The sequence below is a fragment of the Nuphar pumila genome, chromosome 14 (assembly GCF_984573655.1).
Source record: "Nuphar pumila chromosome 14, dmNupPumi1.hap1.1, whole genome shotgun sequence".
NCBI lineage: Eukaryota > Viridiplantae > Streptophyta > Magnoliopsida > Nymphaeales > Nymphaeaceae > Nuphar > Nuphar pumila.
Window position 1 is genome coordinate 12,687,009 of NC_143262.1, and position 27,011 is coordinate 12,714,019.

Sequence of the window (27,011 nt, forward strand, 5' to 3'; positions counted from 1 at the left end):
ACAAGAAAAACTCAATGAAAGATCCAACAGAAAATCATGAAGTTTCTAGACAATCATGGTCACATACCACGTACTGTTTCCGAATACATACTTTATTCTCTCCTGTAGAGAGAGAGAGAGACATTCACCAAAAGCTAGAACCAGCCCCAAGGGGGTTTGGCGTAATGGGGGTGGAGGCCTGACTGTCAGACAAGTGATCAGTGTTAGATTCCTCAAAGGAAAAGCTTTTCCTTATGCTTTGACTTACAGCTTACGCACAAGACATACCCTTGGGTTTCTCACTCGAGACAAATCGAGCCGCCCCCTAGCCAGTGGTGTGGAGTCCCCACAGGTACAAATTACCACTCGAAGTGTTTCACTTGGAATGCAGAGCTGGCGGCACCGTAGATGAGGGGTATCCCTACCCATTTTTTTTTTCGACAGAGAAAGCTGGGGTTAGGCAGACCCCTACCACTACCAGTTGTACAACTATACCATAGGAATTCGAACTTGCAACGTCCCAACACAAGGTGACGTGCAGTAACTGCTCCTGCCACACAAGCGGAGCCCCCGTTGGCATACCTACCCAAATTACTGCATTCTAGGGTTCCATTACTTTTCTGACCCCCAAGGTAACACCTCTAATTCAAAATATTGATCAGGCTTTGAAATTTTGAACCAACTTCTTTCAAGCAGTGAAAACCCGTGTTCCATCTCAAATTCTCAATCATCCTTTTCCTTCACTTCTCCGTTTTCCTGGGAGTTTAGTAAGATTGCTAGAGTGTGATGTGAGATAACGTCTCTTTTCCTTTGATGATTTGTGGTTCTTTTCAGCAATATGGTACAAAACACTAATGCTCAACAGCGCTACCATTATATTATTAGGAGACATGCTTCTCATAAAGGCTGTTTTTGCCAAGTAAAGTGGTGGGGATCCAAGAATAAACGGGGTCGAAGCTGAGTGGGTTCAACATAGAAATGTGAATGTGCAATGCAGCCCACATTATTCTGTAAGTCAAGGTGGCTGACAACTTAACATCGTGCATTTCTGAAGTGTCATTGCCATCGCCACGCTCATACAAAGGCTCACACATGTAAAGGAAGAGGACGATCAGTAGGTTGCGAGCAGAACTGCATCTGCAGGTCCATTCAATAAATAGTGAGGCTGACAAAAGAATTCATTGTGGCGACAGTACATTTAATCCAGTTCTCAGCAGTAAGGGGAGTAAAAGATATTCCATTTCCATATGCCAAAAGTATTCAACTTTATCTTCATAAAGAGCATTTCCATGAAAATATGACAATGCAAAGGGTATAGGTGCCACAGCATGACACAGGCAGCCAAGTAGTGCTAAGTGGTGTGCCTGGCCATGAATTTCCCTCCCACAGACTGTTATTGATGTGTTTCATGAGCAGATGGATCACAGTGCTCATGGCGGACATGCATCCACAATCACGAGCCGCGCAGCCAACATTATTTGGCCACCCATGCCATGCTTGAGCCACTACCACAAAAAGATGATTCAGAAAGCAAGAGAATCAATCATGACAACATCCATGGCCTGCTAAATTTGAGTGTGTATAGACAGTAGCAGGTGAAATATTAGTGCCAAATCAGTGGTTGCTGCTTATGGCATCAAACAGTTATTAGCTACATTGCCTAGAACGGGGTTCTAAATAAAACTTCGCCATTCACTCGGTAGAAGTTGAAAATAACGATCATATATTCCATTCATCAAAAGAAATTTTGAAAAGAAAACATGAAGCATTTGCTAAATTTTAGAAAGCACAAAAACAGAATAATTGCAGAGTTATATTGAAGCCATAATGAGCAATCAGATAACCATAATCTTAACTCCTGTTTGTTTCTGTTATGTTAACAATTCTTGCAGATTATTGTTTTGTAGTAAGATAAATGCAGTCCAACTGAAATTAGACATTGTAGGATTAAAATATTGCCCAAGAAGAAGAGTTTCGATAACCCATAAATAATGAGGTACATTGATTCACAGAATACCAGCATCAAGACTCCATCTTCTTCTTGATTAGCCCTTTGAAGAAGTCAAAGCTATAGAAAAAACATGAATATTAAGTGAATCCTCAATTAATTGTACACTGATTTGCTACTAAACTATTTTTTACAGCAGTTATTTAAATGGAAAACTTTAGCAGTGGTAAAAAAAAGGAAAGAAAAAAGACAAGCTAGGTGTACAATGAGGTGGGACAACCATTCTTTACAGCACTTGATGTCTAGAAAACTTCATGGTGAAGAAATTATAAAAGAAAAAGTTATAAACCCGATTTACCGTTCTCTTTAGGAAAATGCTTCACTAACTCAGGGAGGCCAGAAAAACTGAACACAGTTAAAGAAACATCATAGCATCTAAAGCTAGAATTTCAAGTTTGTTCTCACCCTTTGATTTGACATAAAAACATACCTGTATCTTAAAATGCCATAACACCAGTATAGCCAAACTCTATTGAAGTCAGATGAAACACTAGACCATCCAATTACATTTTGATATTCTGTGAAAACTTCCATGTTTCATTGTTTCATGAGTTTGGACGGACAACACTGCTGACCAGACAAAAGGAGTGTATCTAAAGTATAATCATAAACGAAAAAGCAACAAGCATGCTGGTATCACTCATTCAGGAGTGACTTGAATGTGCAATATCATTCCTTACACCTAATCATTTAAAAATGGGTTGAACATGCAATATGTTACATTACATTTACCGGTGGAGCATGTGCAGGAGCTTCACGTTTAAGAGGATTCCTCCAGGAAGCGCACTTCATTAATTACATATATTGGTCATGTTGTTAATACCATATTATCTAGCAGGAACAAAGTTGTGAGCTTCAATTGCTAAATCTGACCCCATATACAAGGAAATGCACTTTGGATTGAACTGTTTCGACATAAAACACTGATATCTATCTATCTATCTATCTATCTATATATATATATATATATATATATATATATATATATATATATATATATCTTGATGTAATTTAGTCTGCCCACAGGGGCATTTTGGTCATTTCATACATGGGTATTGTTGTCATTGCACCAATTATAGGCATTGGGCATATCTGATACAATGGGAGCCCCCTGGTCTCCTCTCATTTGTATATAAATAAGGCTCAAAGGCTTTTGTATTCAAAAGCTTTTCTAAAAGCTATTCATCAATAAACAAATTTTTTGTATGTGTTGTCTCTTTTGAGACTATTTAGCACTTTTGTGCTTGTGTTGGGCCATTGTGCATTATATTCTTTCTTGGTGATCATGTGTTCGTGATTGAATCATTCTCATTGGAGGCTCCCACACACTTTATTACATGGTATTAGAGCAAGGCATCTTGGTCTTGGTATTTTGTTCGTGTTTGTGCTTCAAGAGAAATATTTGAAGTGATGTACTTGGACTCGAAACTCTCGTATTCCGGTATGTATTTTCTTTGGATTCTCTACTTTAAATATTTAGGGTATATATTTAAAAATGTGCTTGAAATATTGTGGCTATTTATTAAATATGTAAAAAATGAATATGTTTTCAAATTAATTAAAATTAGAATTTGTGAAAATTATTGTCTTTTGATATATGGTTTTGTGTAAGCATGTTTACTTAAAATATATGTTTTGATTATGAATATGTAGATTTTTTGAAAAATATCGTCATGAAAATTATATTTTGCAAGAGTATGTGGTTTCTTAAAAATCTTAAATACTATGCTTATTCATGTTGTTTGCAAAATACTAATTTTTTTGTTTTATGTATTATCGTAATGATCATTGGTGACTTTAAGCATGTGTCAAAACAAGATTTTTAGGTATATTATGTGAATTTTATATAAAAAATGTGTTCCTTAAGAACTTCAGATTGTTGTATGATGTATACCTTGAGTCATAATGATTTTAAATTCTTTGGTAATACCATGGATATTTTGTATGCTCTCATATTGATATTGTCATGTCCCATATTTTTATGATTATGTGGCTTCAATGGTTGACTTTAATTTTCATAGTTTTTTTATAGGATATGTGGGTATAAGTTATTAGATTATCTTATTGCTTTGAGTATTCATGATTGATTGGTGGTGATTATGTATGCTCTTGGATTTATATATGGTTCTTTGAGAATCTCTATATGTGTTTTTTCCTTAATATTTGTTGTCCCATAGTAGACTTATGCTCTAAATTGAGCTATCTTTCTATATAGCTTGCTTATATTGGTCATGATCATTCACCATTGTTATTGATATAATCTTGATTGCCTTTGCTTGTAGAAGATAATTGATATCTTGTTTTGCACATGAGTTATATATCTATATCGGGTTTGATTGAGAACTTTGTTTTTTCAAATCGATTCTTATGCATAAACTCTCTTATTTGGAAATTGGTTTTTATGTGCTTATATCACCATTTTATGACATTTGTTTTGTCCATCACATAATTTTATATAATGCATTATTTCTTTTTTGATCGTGTTGTTGGGTCGAAGTTAGACGTTGAAGTAAGTTATGTGTGTACCTCAAGTCATCTTATCAGTATGAATTACCAAGTTTAAGTGTCGTGTCGATACTTGTCTTGGGTCTGATTGATAGTTGATTGGTCTTTGAATCCATGTTGCTTTTATTAAACCAGAGATGTTTGTTGGAGTGAGTTGTGTGCACTTCAGTTTTCGTCAGTTTAGATTGTCGGCTTATAGTTTGGCTCTAAGTGACAATTGTTTGATATTTGGTTCTGTGAGTGTGTTGTATTACTCATTTGTATATTTGGTCATTGTTATTATGATTGATGCTTATAATTATGTTTATCTGTGATGACTATCTATTTTTGAAACTATGGTGTTTTGAAAGTTTGTAAAATTTAATAAACTTGCCTTGATTTGTAAATCATTTTTTATGATATTAGTTTGATTTCATTACAAGCTCTCTTTACCTCGCTGGTTTCTCTACTCATCTTTTATTTGGGTGTTATTTTTTAATGGATAAGAGATTTTTGTTTTTCAGTTTTACAACTATGGTTGCGGTGAGTTATGTGCACCCGTTGTAGCTTATGTTATTGTTTGCTTAAATTGTCCAATAAGCAGTATTGCTAGTGTATGGTCACTGGTATGGTTATTGACATTTGTGTTTGATCTCTTGTCCTATGCGCTGATACACTTGAATTGTGACGTTTTTTTGTGTTGGAGGTTGAAGAGATGGTTGCTCGTGGTAAGCAAATTGGTGTTGACATTTAAAAATATCATTCTTTTTGTTATTGTGGGATTTTTTAAAAATTTCTCCCCATAAATTTTTTTAATGTTTACCACTCGTTTGCCCTTATATGAAAAATATTTATTCATTGAAATATTTTCTTGCATGTGTTTTTGTATGAAAAATCGTTATTTTTTAAAAACAATTTTATACATTATGTGCATTAAATATGCTTTAATTGCATGTTGGATATGTATATATCTCATATTAGTTATCTTGTACACATTGTAGTATGCATGAATTTAATTCTCTTCTTTTGTGAATGGAACTCCATTATGAGTTTTTTTTATTTGTCCACTTGTGTATCCATTTGGTGGACTTTGGTGGTGATATTTGAATATCACCATTTCACTATATGGTATTTGAATATTTTATTATTGGGATTTTGAATTTCTTCATTGTAATTATGTTTATCTGTGATATTAAACCTTGTTATATGTGGGATTCTAAATTTTCTCATTGTTTCTGTTGGGCATTTGTATGGAATGCTACTTTTTTGAAAAACCCTTTTCATGAATATTTTATTTTCTCCTTGTGTGGATTTAACTCCTTGATGAATTGTCTTGTTTAATTGTTCTCTTTTGTTCTTGTTCGTAATATTTAAAGGTTTATATTTATGTGTTAAATATGACTACATGTTATATATATGTGTTGATTATCTTAAATGCATGAAGTTAACTCCCCTTTGTTGTTGGCTGTTTTTGACTTTTCACATCTTATGCATGATTATGGAGTTGGTATAGTATGTTTTACTTTCTCAATTTAAGGTATTGGGATATTATGCATGCATGATTACTTAATAACATGTGCTTTTGTACTAAAATTCTCCAATTAGTATTATATATGTTTTTGATTTTTTCAAAATTGTTTTTAAACCTTTTTTATTATGTTTAAAATTCTGTGCTTAAGATTATTAAAAACATTTTGTCTTAACACTCGTCTTTTTGGATATTTTCTATATATATATTGTATTTTTGGTATGTTTGGTCATCCTCTCTCTATAATATATAACTAATATAGTTAATTTTAAAATCATTTTTTATGTTTTATGTATATATATATATATATATCCTTGTGTATAGTTGGGATATTTTGTTAGCTTTATTTTCAGGTTCTCAAGTATTGATAATATTGAAGATCCCAATTGTTCCCTTGTGACTTACATTGTAAAGTTGCGTCTAGAGTCTGTTTTGCTTTTGTTGAGTCTGTTGTAAGCTGCTCGGTTAAGGTGAATCAATACCCCGAAGGGGCAACCCGTATACTTGAACTGAAATAGCCTGCGGGCAAAATTGTGAATGAATCAAATGCGTTGAGCTTTCTTTTGTTCACCCTCGTTGTGATTGTTTCTTGTGATTGCAATTTTTCTCCCTCTATTCTCTCTTGCACTCTGATTACAAGCTTCCGCGACTGGCAAGCGAGCTGACAAGTACGTTTGCAGCGGTAAGGAAGGACCGTTGCACCGCGCTGGCCTATTGAAGGAAATAAGCCCGTGACAAGTGGTACTAGAGCCCATTCTCGTGCTGGGGAAGGGACTCCAGAGTCGGTGTCGACAGACGCACCGACAGACTACAATTTGTGAGCAAGATATCGTGGCGCCTTATCAAAACTTGCGCAACACCAAAGGCAAGACAGCTGCCGAAGCTGAGGAAATGGGTTCACCTCGGGGCCAAGAGTAGATGACTGCAACTGTCAACAGGCTGGTGGAAGATGTGACTTCGCACGGAGAAATGATTTCATGCGCAGTTGAATCATTCGATGGACTGAATGATGTAATGGCGAGCCTGTAAGAGCAGGTGATCTTGTTGATGGAACAGGTCACTTCGTTGACAACTACAGTGGCCGACTTACAGACTGAAGTAGGGGAGCTTCAGTTGAAGAACCACACATTGCAGCTGACAATGACCCTAAATGGGAGAAACAGTGAGAGGCCATCAAGGATTGATGCGCCAAAACTAGCAAAGTTCAGTAGTTCTCGCGACAGCAAGGCCATTGAGAACTTCTTGTTTCAAGTAGAAGACTATTTGGACATTCAAAATGTGATGCTTGAGGATCTTAGGATCAAGGTTGCATCAGCTCTACTCGATGGAGGCGGAAGCGCAGTGATATGAAGAGGGGTCAATGCGTGATAGACACCTTTGACGAATTCAAAATGGAGCTGCGCAACTACTTCATGCCGAAGAATGCGCAGAGACAGGCGTATAGGATGGTAGGCGATTAAACATATTGGTTCGTTACAAGATTATGTCAGAACGTTCAAGAAGCTTATGCTAAAGGTGCCTAACATGCCAGAAGAGGACAAGCTCAACTGGTTCATTGTGGGACTTCAGTTATGAGCACAGTCTGAAGTGGAAAAGAGTAACCCCCGTATTTGGGAAAATGCATATGTGACGGCCGAGTGCATAGTTGACACTTAGTGTGTAAACCCTTCACCCTATCAACCAAAGTCGGTAAGAAGCCTGACCACGGAGGCAAAAAGGATGAGCGACGCGACAACAAAGGTGAAGCGTCGACACGCCACCAATTCGACAAGAAATATAACTACACAAAGTATAACAACAACAATAAGAATATGGTTGTGACATGTTGGTTTTGTGGCGATAGGCATATCGTCAGACAGTGCCCAAAGCGCCTCGTGAAGGACGATGGACATGCCAATGCTGCGCAGGCAGAATGTAGTGATACTGAGACCATACAACCGCGGATGGGAGTCATGCGGTCGATCAACCCAGCTAGAAGTTGCGTAGTTGAAAACATGCAGGTTAACAAAGAGCTGATATATTTCAAAGTCATTACAAATGAAAAGTCTACTTCAGCAATAGTAGACTTCAGGGTCACACACAACTTTGTCTTGCGAGAAGAGGCAGAGTGGTTGGGCTTGAAGCCCGGGCCAAAGCAAAGGACCATCAAAACGGTGAACTCTGAGGCCAAGCCCATCCTTGGTGAAGCAAGAGATGTGGCTTGTTAAAATATATGTAATTCATATATATGTATATATTTATATACATATATATTTGTATAATCTAAAATACCCGATAGGGGTATTTTAGTCATTTCACAAGTACCCGATAGGGGTACTTGTTTCTTTTTGTATATTTCTTTTTTTATTTTTTATCTTTTATTTTTTTGGTTTTTTGTCCACCTAATAGGGGCCCCACCATGGAGTCGATGGGGCCCCCAACGGTCACATTTGTGACCGTTGAGGGCTCCCAACGACTCCATGGGAGCCCCTAGGTGGCTCTTCTTTTAAGGCCATATGGCCACTCCTCCCCTCCTCCTTTTGTGTATAAATAGGGGTGAACCCCTCTTGTATTTTTCACTCTTGAGAGTTCTCTCTCTTTCAATAGGAGGCATTTATATTTTTATGTTGTGTTGTCTCCTTTGGGTTTGGGTATTAGCCCTTGTTGTTTGTTCATTAGTGGATGTTGTAAGTGCTTAGAGCACTCTTTACTTTTCCGCATATTTCATTACATGGTATCAGAGCCTTGTGTATGCTCTTCTTCTTAATATAGCTAGTTGTGTAGCTATATTTGTTTCTTGTTGTTTCTCTCTTCTTTTATCCTTTTAAGTGTGATTATTATGGAAGGAGAACAAAAGATTGATCTCTCCTTCAAGCTCAATGGATCCAACTACATGATGTGGGCCGCCGCCATGGAAAACAACCTCAAAGGGAAAAAGCTTTGGGGATACGTTATGGGCACCATTCCGGAACCACAACTCCAACTAACTAAGATGGAAGGCGATCAAGAAAAAGTTCTTGAAGGAGATGCCCGCATGAAGGCCATTGAAGATCACCAATCTAAAATAGAAGATTGGGAAAGTAAGCATGCCAAGATTCTTTCTTGGTTCATGAACAATGTGGAGCTTAAGATTTGCGCCAACATTGCCAAATTTCGGATGGCAAATGAAGCATGGTTCTTCATGAAAGGTATGTTTACCCAAAAAGACCTTGCTCGTCAATTCTTTCTTCAAGAAAAAATCCGGACTATCAAACAAGGAGAAATGAGTGTTAGGGACTACTTTAGCACTCTTGGCCCTCTATGGGATGAGTTATCCTTGCTAGAACCAAAATGGGTTTCTAGTATAGATGTGGAATTAAGGAGAGAACAAATGGAAAAAGAACACTTTTTCCAATTTTTACATGGGCTTAGGCCCGAGTATGAACAAGTTAGATCCTCCCTCCTACATAGATCAAAGCCTCTTCCTTTGGAAGATGCCATTGCCGAAATATGCCAAGAAGAAACCCGTCTTGGCATGATTAAAGGAGGAAATGATGTCTTGGCCGTATCTAAACCCGGCAACCATATGAAAACCTACAAACCTCCACATTTTGGAAGGCAAAATAACTATAATGGCAACTATAGAAAAGCCATTTGCCATCATTGTCAAGAACCAGGTCATATAAGACCTAATTGCCCTAAGTTGAATGAAGCACCAAAAAATAAAGTTGCTTCCGTTGAAGAAGCTACTCAAAAGAAAGAGGAAGCAATCAAAGGAACAGACTCTTTTTCTCTTGCTCAACTATCGGAGGCACTACAAACTCTACTCAAGATTCCATCAACTTCGGGTGCCGCCGTAGCTTCCTCCTCTCCTCCAGGTATGTCGTCTTGGATCCTTGACTCTGGAGCTTCCTTTCATATGACCCCCCTTGAAAATGAGCTTTCCGATTTATGTAATAATTATAAAAACTCCTATGTTTCAACTGCCGATGGTACATCTTTACAAGTAAAAAGTTTTGGAACTTTAAACTTTTCAAAAGACTTCTTTGTGCCAAACGTGAGAGTTGTACCTCAACTTAATTTAAATCTCCTCTCTGTTGCTCAAATATGCGATCATGGATGTAAAATCTCCTTCTCAACTAAGGATTGCTCTATACAGGATCTCCGGTCCGGGAAGCTGATTGGGCAAGGCCATAGAAGGGGAGATCTCTATTACATGAGCAACTTGAAACTCCCCATTAACTCTTTTTGTAACCATGTCCAAGATAAAAATATTGATATTTGGCATCAAAGACTTGGACATCCAAGTTTCTAAAAAATGTACTCCTTTCCATTTGGAAAGAAATTTTGTAATGAGAAACATTTTGTTTGCAAGAATTGTATTTTTGGCAAAATGAAATCTACTCCTTTTCCAAACCGAACTTTTGTGTCCAAAAGACCTTTTGAGTTAGTCCATTCGGATGTTTGGGGTCCTTCCCCCGTCATGTCTAAAGGAGGATACTCCTATTATGTCACTTTCATCGATGACTACACTAGGTATGTATGGATTTACTTTCTCAATTTAAAATCCGAAGTCTTTGAGTTTTTCAAAAAATTTCATATGATAGTTAAAAATCAATTTTCAAGTAATATCTCTACTCTTAGATCCGATTCGGGTGGAGAATATTTATCAAATGAATTTCAAAACTATTTAGAAGTAAATGGAATTTGTCATCAAAGATCGTGTCCTAGGACTCCCCAACAAAACGGCTTGGCCGAAAGAAAGCATAGACATATCATGGAAACCACTAGGACACTCCTTATTTCCAAAGAAATTCAAAAGAATTTTTGGGCCGAAGCGGCCCTAACCTCAACTTACTTAATAAATAGAATGATATCTTCATCCTTACAGAATACATCTCCATACGAAAAACTATTTGAAAGAACACCAGACTTCAATAGATTAAGAGTTTTTGGATGCAAATGTTTTGTCCTTACTCATAAACGGGACAAATTATCTCCTAAAGCTATTGAATGCGTTTTCTTGGGTTATGGAGAAAATCAAAAGGGTTTTAGATGTTTTGACTTGAAAAATAACAAACTCTATGTATCCAAAGATGTAACATTTTTGGAAAATGAAAATGGTTTTGTGAAAACTAAAGATATTGACGAAAGTGAATATACTTTTTTATTTGATCTTCTATCTCAAGAAGATGAGACTCCTCAAGAAGAGGAAATCTCTAATGAGTCTTTGAATGACCTAGAGGAAATTCCTCTTGATAATGCTATAGATGAGAATAATAGACCAATCCAAACATATGTTAGGCGTGGTCAACAAACTCAAATAAGTGCCTTAGAAAAATACTCTCAAGGATCCAACATTGAAGAAACATCTTTAAGGAGATCCAGTCGGATCTCCAACCCTCCTAATAGGTTTGTTTCCTATGAGTCCCTAACTCCTAGATATAGAGCATGTCTAATTGCGTTGCATTCATTTCATGAACCTTCACACTATAATGAGGCCAAAAATATTCCCCAATGGGTTGAAGCCATGAACTTAGAGCTTAGTGCCCTTGAAAAAGCAAAAACTTGGGAAATAACTTCGTTACCCACTGGAAAGAAATCAATAGGATGTAGATGGGTCTTCAAAATTAAAATCAAGAGTGATGGTTCATTAGAACGTTATAAAGCACGGTTAGTAGCTAAAGGATATGCTCAGGAATATGGTATAGATTATGAAGAAACCTTCGCACCTGTTGCTAGAATGACTAGTGTTAGGACTCTTATTGCTATTGCGTCAGTGAAAAAATGGCCTATCTATCAACTCGATGTTAAGAATGCATTTCTAAATGGCAAATTGAATGAAGAAGTTTACATGGATCCCCCACCAGGAGTATGTATTGGTAAAAATAAAATTCTTAAACTTAAAAAGGCATTATATGGTTTAAAACAAGCCCCAAAGGCTTGGCATGATAGATTTAGTAATGTAATGACAAGTTTGAATTTTCGTTCATGTTATACTGACACTGCTTTGTTTGTGAAAAGTGCAGGGTCTTCAGTAGTTATTTTACTACTTTATGTTGATGATATGATCATCACAGGAAGTAATGAGAAAGGCATTAATGATATTAAAAAGGTTTTGAAAGAAAATTTTGATATGTCTGACCTTGGATTCTTAAGATATTTTTTAGGAATTGAAGTGGCGTACTCTCCTCGAGGGTACATTCTCTCTCAGATGAAACTTGCTGCTGACATCTGTTCCAAATCTGGTATTTCCGACGATAAGAAGACAGAAACCCCAGAAGTCATCAATGCAAAATTAAGGTTGGAAGATGGAACACCTCTCGAGGATCCTACTCCCTACCAGCAACTTGTTGGGTCTCTAACCTACTTATCCATCACACGGCCAGACATTGCTCATGCCGTTCACTCTGTCAGTCAATTTCAACATGCACCTACAACTGTGCACATGAGTGCAGTCTTAAGGATCGTCAGATATATCAAAAATACCATAACTAAGGGAGTTTTTCTTTCCTCTGCCTCGTCCCTTGATTTAATTGCTTATACTGATGCAGATTGGGGAGGAAATCCCAATGACCGAGTCTCAACTACCGGATTTTGTGTTTTCTTAGGTGACTCTATGATTTCTTGGAGATGCAAGAAGCAACACAAAGTATCCTTGTCCTCGACGGAAGCAGAATATCGTGCTATGGCCACTACAACCATGGAACTTGTGTGGCTAAGAAGCCTCCTCAATGATATGGGCATTGTCATCTCTACTCCTTCGAAGCTGTGTTGCGACAACAAAAGCGCAATCTATATTGCAAGCAATCACACCTTCCATGAGCGTACTAAGCATATTGAGATGGACTGCCATTACGTTCGTGATGAATACCTAAGAGGAACCATAGCACTACCTTACGTCACATCAGAGTACCAGTTGGCGGACTTCTTCACTAAGGCTCTTGCAACTCCTCGGTTTTTGTTTCTCCTTAACAAGCTTTCGGTTATATCCCCGTAAAGCTTGAGGGAGGGTGTTAAAATATATGTAATTCATATATATGTATATATTTATATACATATATATTTGTATAATCTAAAATACTCGATAGGGGTATTTTAGTCATTTCACAAGTACCCGATAGGGGTACTTGTTTCTTTTCTTTCTTTTTGTATATTTCTTTTTTTATTTTTTATCTTTTATTTTTTTGGTTTTTTGTCCACCTAATAGGGGCCCCACCATGGAGTCGATGGGGCCCCCAACGGTCACATTTGTGACCGTTGGGGGCTCCCAACGACTCCATGGGAGCCCCTAGGTGGCTCTTCTTTTAAGGCCATATGGCCACTCCTCCCCTCCTCCTTTTGTGTATAAATAGGGGTGAACCCCTCTTGTATTTTTCACTCTTGAGAGTTCTCTCTCTTTCAATAAGAGGCATTTATATTTTTATGTTGTGTTGTCTCCTTTGGGTTTGGGTATTAGCCCTTGTTGTTTGTTCATTAGTGGATGTTGTAAGTGCTTAGAGCACTCTTTACTTTTCCGCATATTTCATTACAGTGGCTATCCAAGTGGGGAGTTGGAACAGCAAAACCAACTTCTCTGTGGTGCCCCTGGACAATTTTAAAATGATTTTGGGTATGAAGTTTCTATGGAGCCAGAATGTTATGATGTTGCCAAAGTTTAACATGTTGACGATCATGGGGCCAAACCTGTCCCACACATTGCAGTGTCTTACGTAGAAAGACAACTCTTCAGTGTTATCAGCGATACAACTGAAGAAGGGTGTCAAGCATGAGGAGCAAATATTCTTAGTTGCTATATGTGCAGAAGAAGGAAAGATGGAAGCAACAGTGCCGCCGACCCTAACCCCACTGTTGGAGGAGTTTCGAGGATGATGCCTCCGAAATTGCCAAAGCGTCTTCCACTAAGACGTGAGGTCGACCATAAGATTGAGTTGACCCCGAGAGCGAAGCCTCCCGCAATGGTTCCATACCGCATGAAGCCAGCTAAGTTGAAAGAGCAGAGCAGACAACTAAGTTGCGTTTTGTAACTCCTGCAAGGAAAAGTCAAATCTTTGGAGATCGTTATCTTTCTGGATTAGGCATAAAAACAATACACTTATTTGTGGGTTGTAAGCATATTAATTTGTCGAAGCCTACTTTGGCTGAAAAGAAGCCCCTCTTTAGTTGGAAGCATAGTCACCTGTATCGTTAAAGGTAATTTCTCGAAGAGGGTATTTCTTGGAGAGATTTTCAAAAGTTGATAAATCTTAGGAATATCTCGGGAAAATCTTAGGAGTTTAAAAAATTGAAACAAATATAAATAACAGAAAAACTAAGAAAATAATAAGTTTTGCATTAATTTTCTTTCAAAAATATAAAAAAACATGTTTTAAAGGTTTTAAAATATAAAAGAAACAAAAAAATAAGAAATGCAAACTTAAAATAAAAAAATTATTTTCCCAAAAAATATCGTGATATTTTGTTTCTTGCGATATTTTCAAAATATCGCGATATATTCCCGATATTATCGGCTACCTTGAAATAGCAGATAATATCGTGATATTTTCAAAATATCGTTGATATCGGTGACAGTGGTTGGAAGCAAGTGGAAACATGAAGTGTCTTGTTGATTGATCCGGCATGAAACCATAATGCAACCCAAATAAAAGATTTCACTTATTATACACTGAACTATCCTTTTTTTTCAGAGTAATCCAGCATAACACAATCCACCCATTTACCATTTAAAGTGCAACAATATTTTAACCTTTTTTTTCTTTTTACTTTTTGGCCCTCAATTAGCAGTTCAACAACAAACAACAAACAACAAACAACAAACAACAAGCAACAAACAACAAACAACAACAACAACTACGCCTTCATCCCAAAACAATTGGGGTCGGCGATATGAACCAAAAAAGAAAATCATTCTGGGTCTTCCACATGAATCCTTCTCCTCCAATCATTTCTATCCAATGCCATGTCCTCGGAGTTTAATCACAATCAATAGCCATGAACTGTTTACAGTCATGCATCAAATCTTAAATCTTCATACACTATAAACATAATAGGAATACTGCTAAATTTTGTTCTCAGAGTTTTACTTAAAAAGGGAAATACCTCAATACCATGTGGAAAAAATTAGAAGGAAAACACAAAATGAATTAAGATGCCTATGAACATTAAGCCACCAAACCTAGTGCTAGGATCATAGATCAGATGAGGTTATCTCCCAGATGATAAGGAAATCAAATCCAGAACATCTGAAAGCATGCTGCCCTAATGTTATCTAAGTCTTTGCTAAAACAGTGGATGACATCTGTGGTGTTATGAGCTGCTTGGTGACTTTGAATCAAGTTGGAAGGAAAGAACAGACTTCTTTTCCTTTTTATGTTTTCCCTCTTTTTTCCCAAGGAATAAACTTCACCAAAATTTGATAACATATCTGTTAAGATTTTATATATATATATATATATAATATTTATTTTCAGTTTTATAGGTATATGTCCCACAGGGGCATTTTAGTCATTTCACTCATGTAATAAACTATTTATTAAAAACAGTTATTTTTATTTTCTTCTTTTTGTAATATCAAGGGGCCCCTAGGGGCTCTATTGTCAAATTGACCATAGAGTCGTTGGGGCTCCCAACGACTCTTTTTGGGAGCTCCCAAGGGTCCCCTACCTCTTGCTTTTTGTGTATAAATATAGGGGTGTTCCCCCTTGTTTCTTTAAGCTTCTTGGGAAGCATTTCATCAATAAGAGATTATATTTTTTACTTCTTGAGTGCCTTTTATATCTTGTTGATCTTTTGTATTGTCCCATATAGGACTTGTGCATGTGCACTTACATGTTTGGAATCTTGTAAAGCCTTCAAGTGGCTAGTATTTTCGTGCTTCCGCATATTTTCTTACATGGTATCAGAGCCATAGTGTTCTTGGATAAAAGAGGTTGCCGACAAAAGGTTGTGTGTGTGACAACACTCTTTCTTTCTCATTTCTTCCATCTCTTGTACACATAATGGAAACTAAGATTGATCCCTCCTTCAAGCTCAATGGTAAGAATTATATGATGTGGGCATCCGCAATAGAGAATGACCTCAAAGGGAAAAAACTTTGGGGTTATGTGATGGGTACTATTCCCGAACCCTGTGAGAATATGTGTTTCAGGTTATTGTCAATGAAGAAGGAGAAGATGCGTTGAGCAAGGGGCGACAGCTGCTGAAAACAATCCTCCACACATTGTTGTGCCCTATATTTCCATATTATATAAGTTACAATTTAGATCGGGTTTGACGGACCCGGATCGGGTTTGACAGACCCAATAATGACAGCAATACAAAAGACGTTACATAAATGTTACATAAGGTCATCCGGTTCAGGGGTCCAGATCCATATCCAGATACAGACCCGTGAACAAACAACGTACAATCTCAATATCCTCCCTCAAGTTGTGCATGGTCTTGCACCATGGATAACTTGTTCTTCAAGAACCAAAACCGTATGCTCGTAAGCCCCTTAGTGAACAAATCAGCCACTTGATCAGTCGTCGAAATGTAAGTTGGTTCCACTTCTCTATCTTCTACCTTTTGCCGGATGAAGTGCTGATCAATTTCTATATGCTTTGTGCGACTATGGTGAATAGGATTGAAGGCAATCTTTATGGCACTCTGATTATCACATAAAAGGGTAGTGGGCAGAATATTTTCTCCTATTTCAGTCAAGAGATGCCTCAACCATGTAACCTTTGCTGTAGCTGCTGCCATGGATCGGTACTCAGCGTCAGTGCTGGATTGTGCAACTGCACGTTGTTTCTTGCTACTCCATGCTATTAAGTTTCCATTAATGAAAACACAGTACCCAGAAATCGACCGTCTATCATCTGGATCTCCAGCCCAATCGGTGTCTGCATATACAACAAGTCAATGTCTCTCACCCTTAGATTTAGACTGATGATAGGCTAGTCCATCTCCAAGAGTTCCTTTTAAATATCGAAGAATTCTCTTAACTGTATTCATATGTCCTGTGCGTGGGTCATGCATGAATTGCAAGACTTGATTTACTGCATACACAATGTCTGGTCTAGTGAAGGTGAGATATTGAAGCATACCCACAAGACTTAGATATTGCCTAGGATCTCCATATGTCTCCCCATTCTGTGAGCTAAGCTTGTGATTAAGTACGCTAGGAGTGGACAACGGTTTGCAATCTTTCATACCTACCTTATCCAATAGGTCTAATGTATATTTGTGCTGGATTAACAAAAGATATCCGTCATGCCGATCGACCACAACCCCCAAGAAGTAACGCAAAACACCCAAATCTTTCATCTTAAACTGCCGACTCAACAAGTCTTTTGTAGCTTCTATATGTTCAGTAGAGTTTCCAGTAATAATAATATCATCCACATATATGAGAAGTAAAGTGTGCACTTGATGATTTTGAAAAATGAACAGTGAATGATCGAGATGAGACCTAAGGAACCCGTGCCGTTGAATTTTGAGTGAGAAACTATCAAACCACGAATGAGAAGCTTGCTTTAACCCATAGATGGATCTTCGGAGTTTACAAACATGTGTACTGGGACTGTGTTCTGCATAACCAAGAGGCTGCTCCATATACACTTCTTCTTTCAGGGTGCAAGACAGGAACAAATATGATGCACTAATCAGATCTGGAATCAACGAGAAAGATTGGTAAAAAAAATAAGAGAAATTTTGACGCCGGCAATAAGAAGAGAAACAGATCTGGAGGAACAAATCCGATGCACTAATCAGATCTGGAGTCAACGAGAAAGATGGGTAAAAAATCAGATCTGAAATCCAAAGATTGAATCGAAAAAAAAAAATCAGAAGTTTGATTTTGAAATTAAAGATCGATGATTATGTTAAGGATAACGTTGGGAGAAAAATATGGAGAAGAAGGGGAAAACATAGAGGAAAGAGAAGACAGAAAGATAAAGAAAATAGAAGACAATTTTTTTTTTACTAACCTGGAACAGAAAATGAATCTCTCAAGACACTTTCTGGAATCTGTTTCACACCCTTGAATTGAAGTCAGATGCAATCCTGCTCTGATACCATGTGAGAATATGTGTTTCAGGTTATTGTCAATGAAGAAAGAGAAGATGCGTTGAGCAAGGGGCGGCAGCTGCTGAAAACAATCCTCCACACTGGCATTATTCTCCTCATTCTGCTCCCTTGATGAAGGTAGTTTGCTTGCCATATGCCTGACCAGAAAAACCCAATCCTGCACCAGTAATATGTTGAGCGGGAATGATAGGCTCCAACATGTCGTCCTCATCCTTCCCAAGACCCCTAAAGGGCTGGTAGCCATGCTTCATCAATAGATCAAACCCCTTCTTGGTCTTTGAAAACTGAGGGAACAGAGGATGATCTTTGAGAGAAGCGCAATTGAGGCACCCTCCATCCATATCCAGACCCGTGAACAAACAACGTACAATCTCAATAAACCCCAACTCACAAAGATAGGAGGTCAAGAGAAAGCTCTAGAGGGAGATGCTCGTATCAAGGCTATTGAAGATCATCAAAATAAGATTGGGAGAATAATCATGCAAAAATTCTTGCATGGCTCATGAAAAACATAAAACTCATGGTATCTGCTAATATTGAAAAATTTTGTGTCATTTTTTATGAAGGGTATGTATATCCAAAAGGATCTTGCAAGAACATATTTCTTGCAAGAAAACGTGAGAACCACTAAACAATGTGATATAAGTATCCAAGATTACTATATTACTTTAAATTTCTTATGGGATGAATTAGTACTCCTAGAGCCTAAATGGGTTGCCATTGAAGACCTAGAACTTAGGTAAAAACAAATGAAACAAGAAAGATTTTTTCAATTTTTATTTGGGCTTTGTCCCGAATTTGAGTAAGTTAGGTCTTCTCTTTTACATCGATCTACTCCCCTTTTTTTGGAAGATGCTATTGATGAAATTATCCAAGAAGAAACTCCTCTTGGCATGAGTAAAAGTTTTGATGAAGTCTAAGCCGTATCTAAATCTGGCAACCGTGTCAAAACATATAAGCCTCCACACTTTGAGAAGCAAAGTAACTATAGTAACAATAATAACTATAATGGAGGAAGGAAAATGATTATTTGTCATCATTGTAATGAGTCAGGTCAGATTAAACCCGCTTGCCCAAAGTTAAATGAAACTTTCAAGCATAAGGTTGCTTCTGTTGAAGAATCAACTACCAAGAAGGAAGAAGAAGACAAGAGTGGAGATCTTAAAGACACACTTCGACAAATTTCCATAGCTCTCCAACAAATTCTCAAGGCAACTTATTCTACATTGGGTGTCGCCATTGCCTCTACATCCTCACCCGGTATGTATTCTTGGATTCTAAATTCGGGAGCATCTTTTCATATAACTCCCCATGAAAAGCCCTTAACCAATGTATACACCAATTCAAATGTATCTTGTGTTTCTACAGCCGATAGAACTTTTTTAAAAATTAAGAGTAGAAGAACATTAGATTCCAAAAAATTTCATTTTTTTTTTCTTCCAAAAGTTAGTCGTTCCCAAAATAAATTTAAACCTTTTTTCTGTTTCTCAAATTATCAACCATGGATGTGAAATATCATTCTCATATAATGGTTGCTTTGTGTAGGATCTTCGGTCCGGGAAGCAGATTGGGAAGGAGGATCTTTACTTTATGAATTATTTATCTCTTCCTTTAAATTCGTTTTGTACTTATGTCCAAGATAAAAGTATTGAAACTTGGCATAAAAGACTTGGACATCCAAGCTACTCTAAAATGTATCTTTTTCTTTTGGGAACAAATTTTGTAATGAAAAATATATGACTTACAAAGATTGTATTATTGATAAAATGAAATCTATTCTATTTCCAAATAGAACATTTGTTTCAACAAGACCTTTTGAATTGGTGCACTCAGATGTATGGGGTCCATCTCTAATTAAGTCTAAAGGTGGTTACTCATATTATGTAACCTTTATTGATGATTTTACTAGGTATGTATGGATCTACTTTCTTAATCTTAAATTGGAAGTTTTCTATTTCTTTAAAGAATTTTGCATAAAAGTTAAAAATCAATTTCAAAGCAATATATTTATTCTTAGATCGGATTCGGGAGGAAAATATCTATCTAATGATTTCCAAAATTATCTAAAGCTAAATGAAATTTGTCATCAAAGGTCTTGACCTAGGATACCACAAAAAAATGGGCTAGTGAAAAAAAAAACATAGGCATATTGTAGAAACTGCTAGAACATTACTTATTTCTAAAAATATTCTCAATTTTTTTGGGGTCGAAGCCGTTTTAACTTCTACTTATTTAATAAATCGAATGCCATCATCCACCTTGAAAAATATCTCTCCTTATGAAGAAACTTCTCAAAATAACACTTGACTTCAATGACTTATGATTTTTTTGTTGTAAATGCTTTGTGCTTTTACACAAAAGATATTGTTGTCTTCAAAAGTGATTGAGTGTGTTTTCATTGGTACGGTGGAAATAAAAAAAGATAGAGATGCTTTGATTTTAAAAATAACAAACTTTTTGTTTCCAAAGATATGACACTTAGAAGATGAAAATGGTTTTAAAAATCATAATAAGAAAGAGGAAATTGACTATATGTTTTTGTATGATCTTTTCCCAAAGGGAGGATATATATCCTAACGGTGATTCATTGAATCATTATGAAGTTATAGATGATATACATCATGAAAATTCTAATATTGAAACATCACCTTTACTTGCTTACACTGATGCAGATTGGGGAAAAAATTCTAATCATAGAATCTCAACTACTGGTTTCTGTGTTTTTTTAAGAGATTCTCTGATTGCCTAGAGATGCAAGAAGCACCAGAAGGTCTCACTATCTTCTACCGACGCCGAATATAGAGCTATGACAACTACAACTATTAAACTTGTTTAGTTACAAAATCTTCTCAAGGATATGAGTATTGACATCTCCAACCCTTCAAAGATATGTTGTGATAATAAAAGCGCAATTTACATTGCCATCAATCACACCTTTCATGATCACACCAAGCATATTGAGATGGACTGACATTATGTTCGTGATGAATTCCTGAGAGGAACTATTGAGTTGCCTTCTGTCACTTCAAAATTTCAACTTGCGGACTTCTTCAGTAAGCCCCTTGTTGCCCGACGTTTTCTTTTTCTTTTCAACAAACTTTAGGTGTTTTCACCTTAAGTTTGAGGGAGGGTGTTAAGATTTTATATATATGTCCCACAGGGGCATTTTAGTCATTTCACTCATGTAATAAACTATTTATTAAAAACAGTTATTTTTATTTTTTTCTTTTCTTTATTTATATTTTCTTCTTTTTGTAATATCAAGGGGCCCCTAGGGGCTCTATTGTCAAATTGACCATAGAGTCGTTGGGGCTCCCAACGACTCTTTTTGGGAGCTCCCAAGGGTCCCCTACCTCTTGCTTTTTGTGTATAAATATAGGGGTGTTCCCCCTTGTTTCTTTAAGCTTCTTGGGAAGCATTTCATCAATAAGAGATTATATTTTTTACTTCTTGAGTGCCTTTTATATCTTGTTGATCTTTTGTATTGTCCCATATAGGACTTGTGCATGTGCACTTACATGTTTGGAATCTTGTAAAACCTTGGATAGTATTTTCGTACTTATGCATATTTCCTTAAAATATCCACATGACAAACTGCAGCAAATATGGAAGGATGCACAAATATTTGCAGAGTCCAGGCCAACACAGTTATCTGTAGATGAACTGAAAATTGCAATTTATAACAATCACAAACAATTATAGCAGTACGACTTGCACCCAAAAGAGAATTTTGCACCTGTGTGAGTGAGGTCTACGTGTTTTATTAGTAATCAGGGTTTATACAATAGGACAGTCTAGAAAAAACTGTTCTGTAGTTCAAAATTGAGTTTGTTTATACCTGAGTTTAGAAACTAACAATGGTATATGATCGACAACCTTCCAGTGATGAAAAACATGTAGGAAAATACCAAGCACATCAATGGATGACATTTCAATTTCTACAAGAACTAGGCTTGGACAAGGACTTTGTTCATTTTTTTTGGTTAATTTGGTAACTTAATGCCTTAAATATGTAAAAGGTAAGCCTTGTTAAATAAAAACTCATCTATGCATTTAAGATTACACATGACCCAAGCCTTTTTGTCCTTTTGGTCTATAGAAGCAACCATTCGCTATGTCACACAGACACTTCACTTAGCATCTATATCCCTTGCCAGCACAATATGACACTCAGAGACACCATGACACTTCATAGACAATGTTGTTATTTAATATTTTAATTACATTACATTTCAATTTTAACTTAGTTTTGTTATTTAATATTTTAATTATAGTGGCTTAGAATTTTGTGCATGAGATGCTATTCATATTTTGTTGCTATAGATTAAAATATAAATATATACATATATATATATATATATATATTTATATATATATACATATTGTGCATATTTTTGTGTCTGTGAGGCAGCCTCCCTATGTCCTAGGTTTTGAAAATTGCCATGTGATACCAACTGTATTCACATTGTGTCCTGTTCCCGTATCCATAATCCATGTGACAGAGACCATTAGGTACTACAATCATGACATTTCATGATATATTTTAATAATGTTGAGAACTAGGTTTTTACAAACATAAATAGGCAGTATATTTCTTAAAACTTAGAGCAAAAATTTCTTTTATCATAGGAATGATACATGCTCACTAAATTTCTATCGATGGTCAAACATTTAACAGAGAGAACTAGTAATAGAATGTAAATAAACATTTATACCTGTTTCCATCAGGATGAAGCTCATATTTCTTATTATCATCATCAATAGCCAACAGATATCCAGAGGAAGTCAAACCCTGAATTGAGGCAAATAATTACAAAAAAAAATGAAAAGGCAAAAGGTGGTATATGCGTGAAGTATAGCCTGGTTTGTGGAACATGTATTCATTCTTCTCACCTGAATGGTAACTACGCACTTTTCTGGATATGTGTTGTTATGCTTTTCTTCTATGACAACTTTCTGCCCACTGTAAACATAGTGGAAAACAAGGAACAAGATTACATTTCTCAGTTTTATCCAATATGTTTTTCCAGGCAGCCATGATCACCAGAAAAACTGTTGTCAGGAATAGACAACTATTTCTGCCCTACACAAAAACAAAGTAAAAAGGAGAAAGTGTAAAGGCTTTGTCTAGATGTGGCACAGTGAGCATCAGATACCTTTTACAGAAGTAAAACCTGAAGGTGTGTTTCATTCTCTTCATAAATAAGATTGGTAAGGTTCATAGCTAAGAGTAGATGAGGCTTCGTTGCAGTAATGACAAGAGGGAGCAGATAATTATCAGGTTGTTCAAAGAGATGACTTAAGAACTCCTGATTTAAGGAATAAAATTCAGATATGCTCTACGGCAGACTTCGTTTATCATGCACGTAAATTAAAGTTTTTTAGCCAAAAACCAAACATCATTTAAAAGAACAAGGGATACAATGGAGTTCCACAGAAATAGGACTATCATTGAGATCCTGGGGAAGATTATGAATTCTCAGGAGAGGATAAAAGAACTGCAGATTTCTTTAAAAGCAACAGGTGGTCTGCACGAGGATTGCAAAACTTAATAAAGGAAGAGGCTGTTCCTAAAATATCCATTCTACATCTTGATAATATACCGAAATGGAAGAAAGAAAGAATAGAAGGACAAGTGGGAAGGAAGAGAAGAGAAGAAGATGAAACACGGTTAGGGGTGCACATTCACATTACCCCACAACTTTTACATATAGTGAATTTGTTTAATATCAAAACGGACAAATATACACCCAAAAAGAACTTCAATAATCTGTATACAGAAGAAAAACAAAAATACCCCTGCTACAGTAAATTGACCAAAACATCCATATACACTTTAATAGCAGCTGTAAGTAGGAATTTTTAAGACTGGGTGTCAGAGGCTACCAGATGCAAAGTGGTGGACATTCAGCTGGGCTAGCACAATGGGTTTGAGAACCTGGCTTCGGTCTATCTTTAGGGCCCAAGCCCAAAAGACTCGAGCCTACAGCCAGCTAGATATACAGTTTGAACTGAGGCTCATCCAGGATCTCAATGTAAGTATTTCACATGACCTAGGTATTTTATGTATTGATTACATGTGATAATTTACTATATTTATTAAAAGATACTCTGTCAAGCTAATAACTGATTAGGCTTAAGTAGGGCTGAGAACAAGAGTGAAATGAAGAGATAAGAATTCGAGGCTATATTGGTACCATGCTCTACCATATTTCCATGTTGAATTCGAGATACTAGCACTACTAAAAAGTTGACGTTAACTTTCTTCTCCCTTCAGACTTGGATGCAGTCTTACCAGTGTCACATTTGAAAGTTTACTGTTCAAACTTAGGCATGCAAGCATATCTAAGTTTAAGTGGGTATGTAAAATGCAAACTATGGTATTTATGATGTTTTGAGTCCTTTGCCTGATTGCCTCATAACCATAAGTTGTAATAAGTTAACCTTATACTGGTTCACTGCTTTGTATAGCTGCATCATGCTATATATGGATGGTTAATTTTTACATGTACAAGTACATGTTCATATTCAATCACATCACATGTAGGTAAGTAAAAGGATCATACAGTAATATTTCATAGGTCATAAATGTTATTAGTGTCCTTTTGCATGTGTACTACTGGTGCTTGTCATGCATTCAATTATTTGAGAACTAGACAACTAAGATGGGGCACAAGGACCTACAGCCTTTCACATGGTTAAGAAAGATATCTAGGATATTAAAGAACAAAAAAGGGAAAATAAAAAGATCATATCTAAAATCATAAACCAAAGTTAGAAACAAACACCTGTGCATCCAGTTTTTGTAGTACAAAATTTCAAGAGCTTGGAATCCTGCAGAAATATGTCAAAACAACATAAGCTGTATAACTTACATACCAATAATATGCTTAAAAAAGAACATTAGTAGTTCATGACTGACAAGCACAACCATGTGGTGTTCCACAAAATTAATTATCACAAACAATTAACTTGATCCAAGGCAACACATTTAACATTCTCCAGTACTTACATTAGTGGAACCATGCTTGCCATAATGTGCATTATTTATCTAGTAAAAGTGTGCTTCTGTTCATCTCTTTTCTTGTTTTTCAGCATTAATTTACAGCGATTAGGTTGTTAAGACCAAGACAGGGAAGGCTATGACAACCCACATATGCACATTACTGTCCAACTTGCTTGTGGAATGCCGAAGATAAAAAAATTCTCATTACAAAACAAAAGCAGAGGCAAGAGAAGTAATGGACATGAATATTGATGAGAAATTGTAATTTCGGGTACACAACAATTAGGGCACCTATGTTACCGGGACATGGCTAATCAGGCCATATACCCGTGTCGATACAGCCCAACATGCGTATGGGTACCGGGTGCGGCATGGGTACGTGGGACTGTGGGTCGGGTCCAACTAAGACCCAACCCAAAACCCACACTCATTTTTTTTTCTGTCAAACCTCCCCCTTCCCGCCCTTGGCAGCAGAGAGAGAGAGAGAGAGAGAGAGAGAGAGAGAGAGAGAGAGAGGGAGGGGGGGGGAGGAAGAATGAGACCCAATGCATAATCCCCCTCCTCCCTCTCTCACAAAACCCTCATTCAGGGATTACAGAACTCCCCCTTCCCACCCTCGACAACATGAGGGGAGAAGAAGAAGAGAGAGAGATGTACCTACCTTGGACCTCCTCCTCCATCTTCTTCTTCACCTCCTTTTCTTCTTCTTCATACCCCTAAGAGAGAGAGAGAGAGGCGGTGGGAGGAGTTTTATTCATCTTTTAAAATTTTCAAACACCCCCCCTTTATTAATTTTTTACTTACACCCCCTCCTTTATTCAAAATGACATCTCACAACTCCCTCTCTTATTAAAATTTGTTGTTCCTCTTTTACTAAAAACTGTATTGGATTGGACCTACATATGTGTGGATCTTGCATTGGATCAATACAATATATATATATATATATATATATATACATATATATATATATACATATATATATATATACATATATATAGCAGTGTCCTCGTACCCTCATTTTTTGAAATTAGGGCACTGTTTTGACTAGTAGAAATGTGAAATGCTCCTGAAAATAAAAACCATCAGGTGTCCTGAACCTCTACTCTTTCTCCCCCCATTCCCGCCCCTCCCCCACCCAATCCAGGAAAAAGAAAAAGGTAGCTCTGCCAAAAGGTAGCTTCTGAAGCAAACAAGGGAAAAAGAATGTTGTAGTCAGAGCAGCTTTCCCTGAGGAATGCTACCCAGGCAGATGCACAGGACAGTTGGGCCCATGAAAAGCAGCATCTTCCACACAACACTCCCAGTAAATCATTCTAAAGTCTAAACTCAGAGATTGCCAAATGAATCAAACAACAAATTAACTACCTATTTGTGGTACCTAGACACCCGGACACGCCATTTTGCCCTCCATACATACAAATTTGTATTTAATTTATAATTTATAATTATAGTTTCAGTTTACAACTTTATAATTTTAGTATATAATATATATTTTAGATATAGAATATACATTTAGATTATATTCAGTTTATTTTGAATCTAGTTTGTATTTATGTGATATTTAATATATATAGCCATAGCCCCATACCCACATTTTTTGGAATTGTCGTGTCGTACCCTCCGTACCAGTTGTTAAAACATATGTAATAATACCATAATACCCGATAGGGGTATTATGGTCATTTCACAAAGTACCCCATAGGGGTACTTATTTTGTTTCTTTTATTTCACCATTTTTTATTTTTTTTTCTTTTTATTTTTGTATTTTTTGGATACCGAAAAGGGGCCCCACAATGGAGTCGTTGGGGCCCCCAACGGTCACATATGTGACCGTTGGGGGCTCCCAACGACTCTATTGGGAGCCCCTTTGGTCTCCTTTTCTTATAAATAGGGGGAACCCCCCATGTATGATGTATTGCTCTTGACAGCTCCTCTTCAATAATAGTGATATTATTTTTCATGTGTGTAGCCTTTTT

The 27,011-nt window shown here is 36.7% G+C and overlaps 1 protein-coding gene across 2 annotated transcripts in view; it reads right to left on the reverse strand.

Moving 5' to 3' along the window:
- Positions 1-1,758: 1,758 nt before the first annotated feature.
- The window catches only part of LOC149816408 (biotin--protein ligase 2-like), a 62,773-nt gene continuing 37,520 nt past the window's right edge, over positions 1,759-27,011 (reverse strand). For both annotated transcript variants that reach the window (XM_089986592.1, XM_089986593.1), the window contains exons 7-10: positions 24,815-24,860; positions 22,920-22,989; positions 22,742-22,818; positions 1,759-2,047 (exon numbers count right to left, since the gene is read on the reverse strand). In XM_089986592.1, coding sequence (XP_089842718.1) covers positions 2,002-2,047; positions 22,742-22,818; positions 22,920-22,989; positions 24,815-24,860 — 239 coding nt within the window. In that variant the 3' untranslated portion in view covers positions 1,759-2,001. The remainder of the gene's footprint in view (positions 2,048-22,741; positions 22,819-22,919; positions 22,990-24,814; positions 24,861-27,011) is intronic.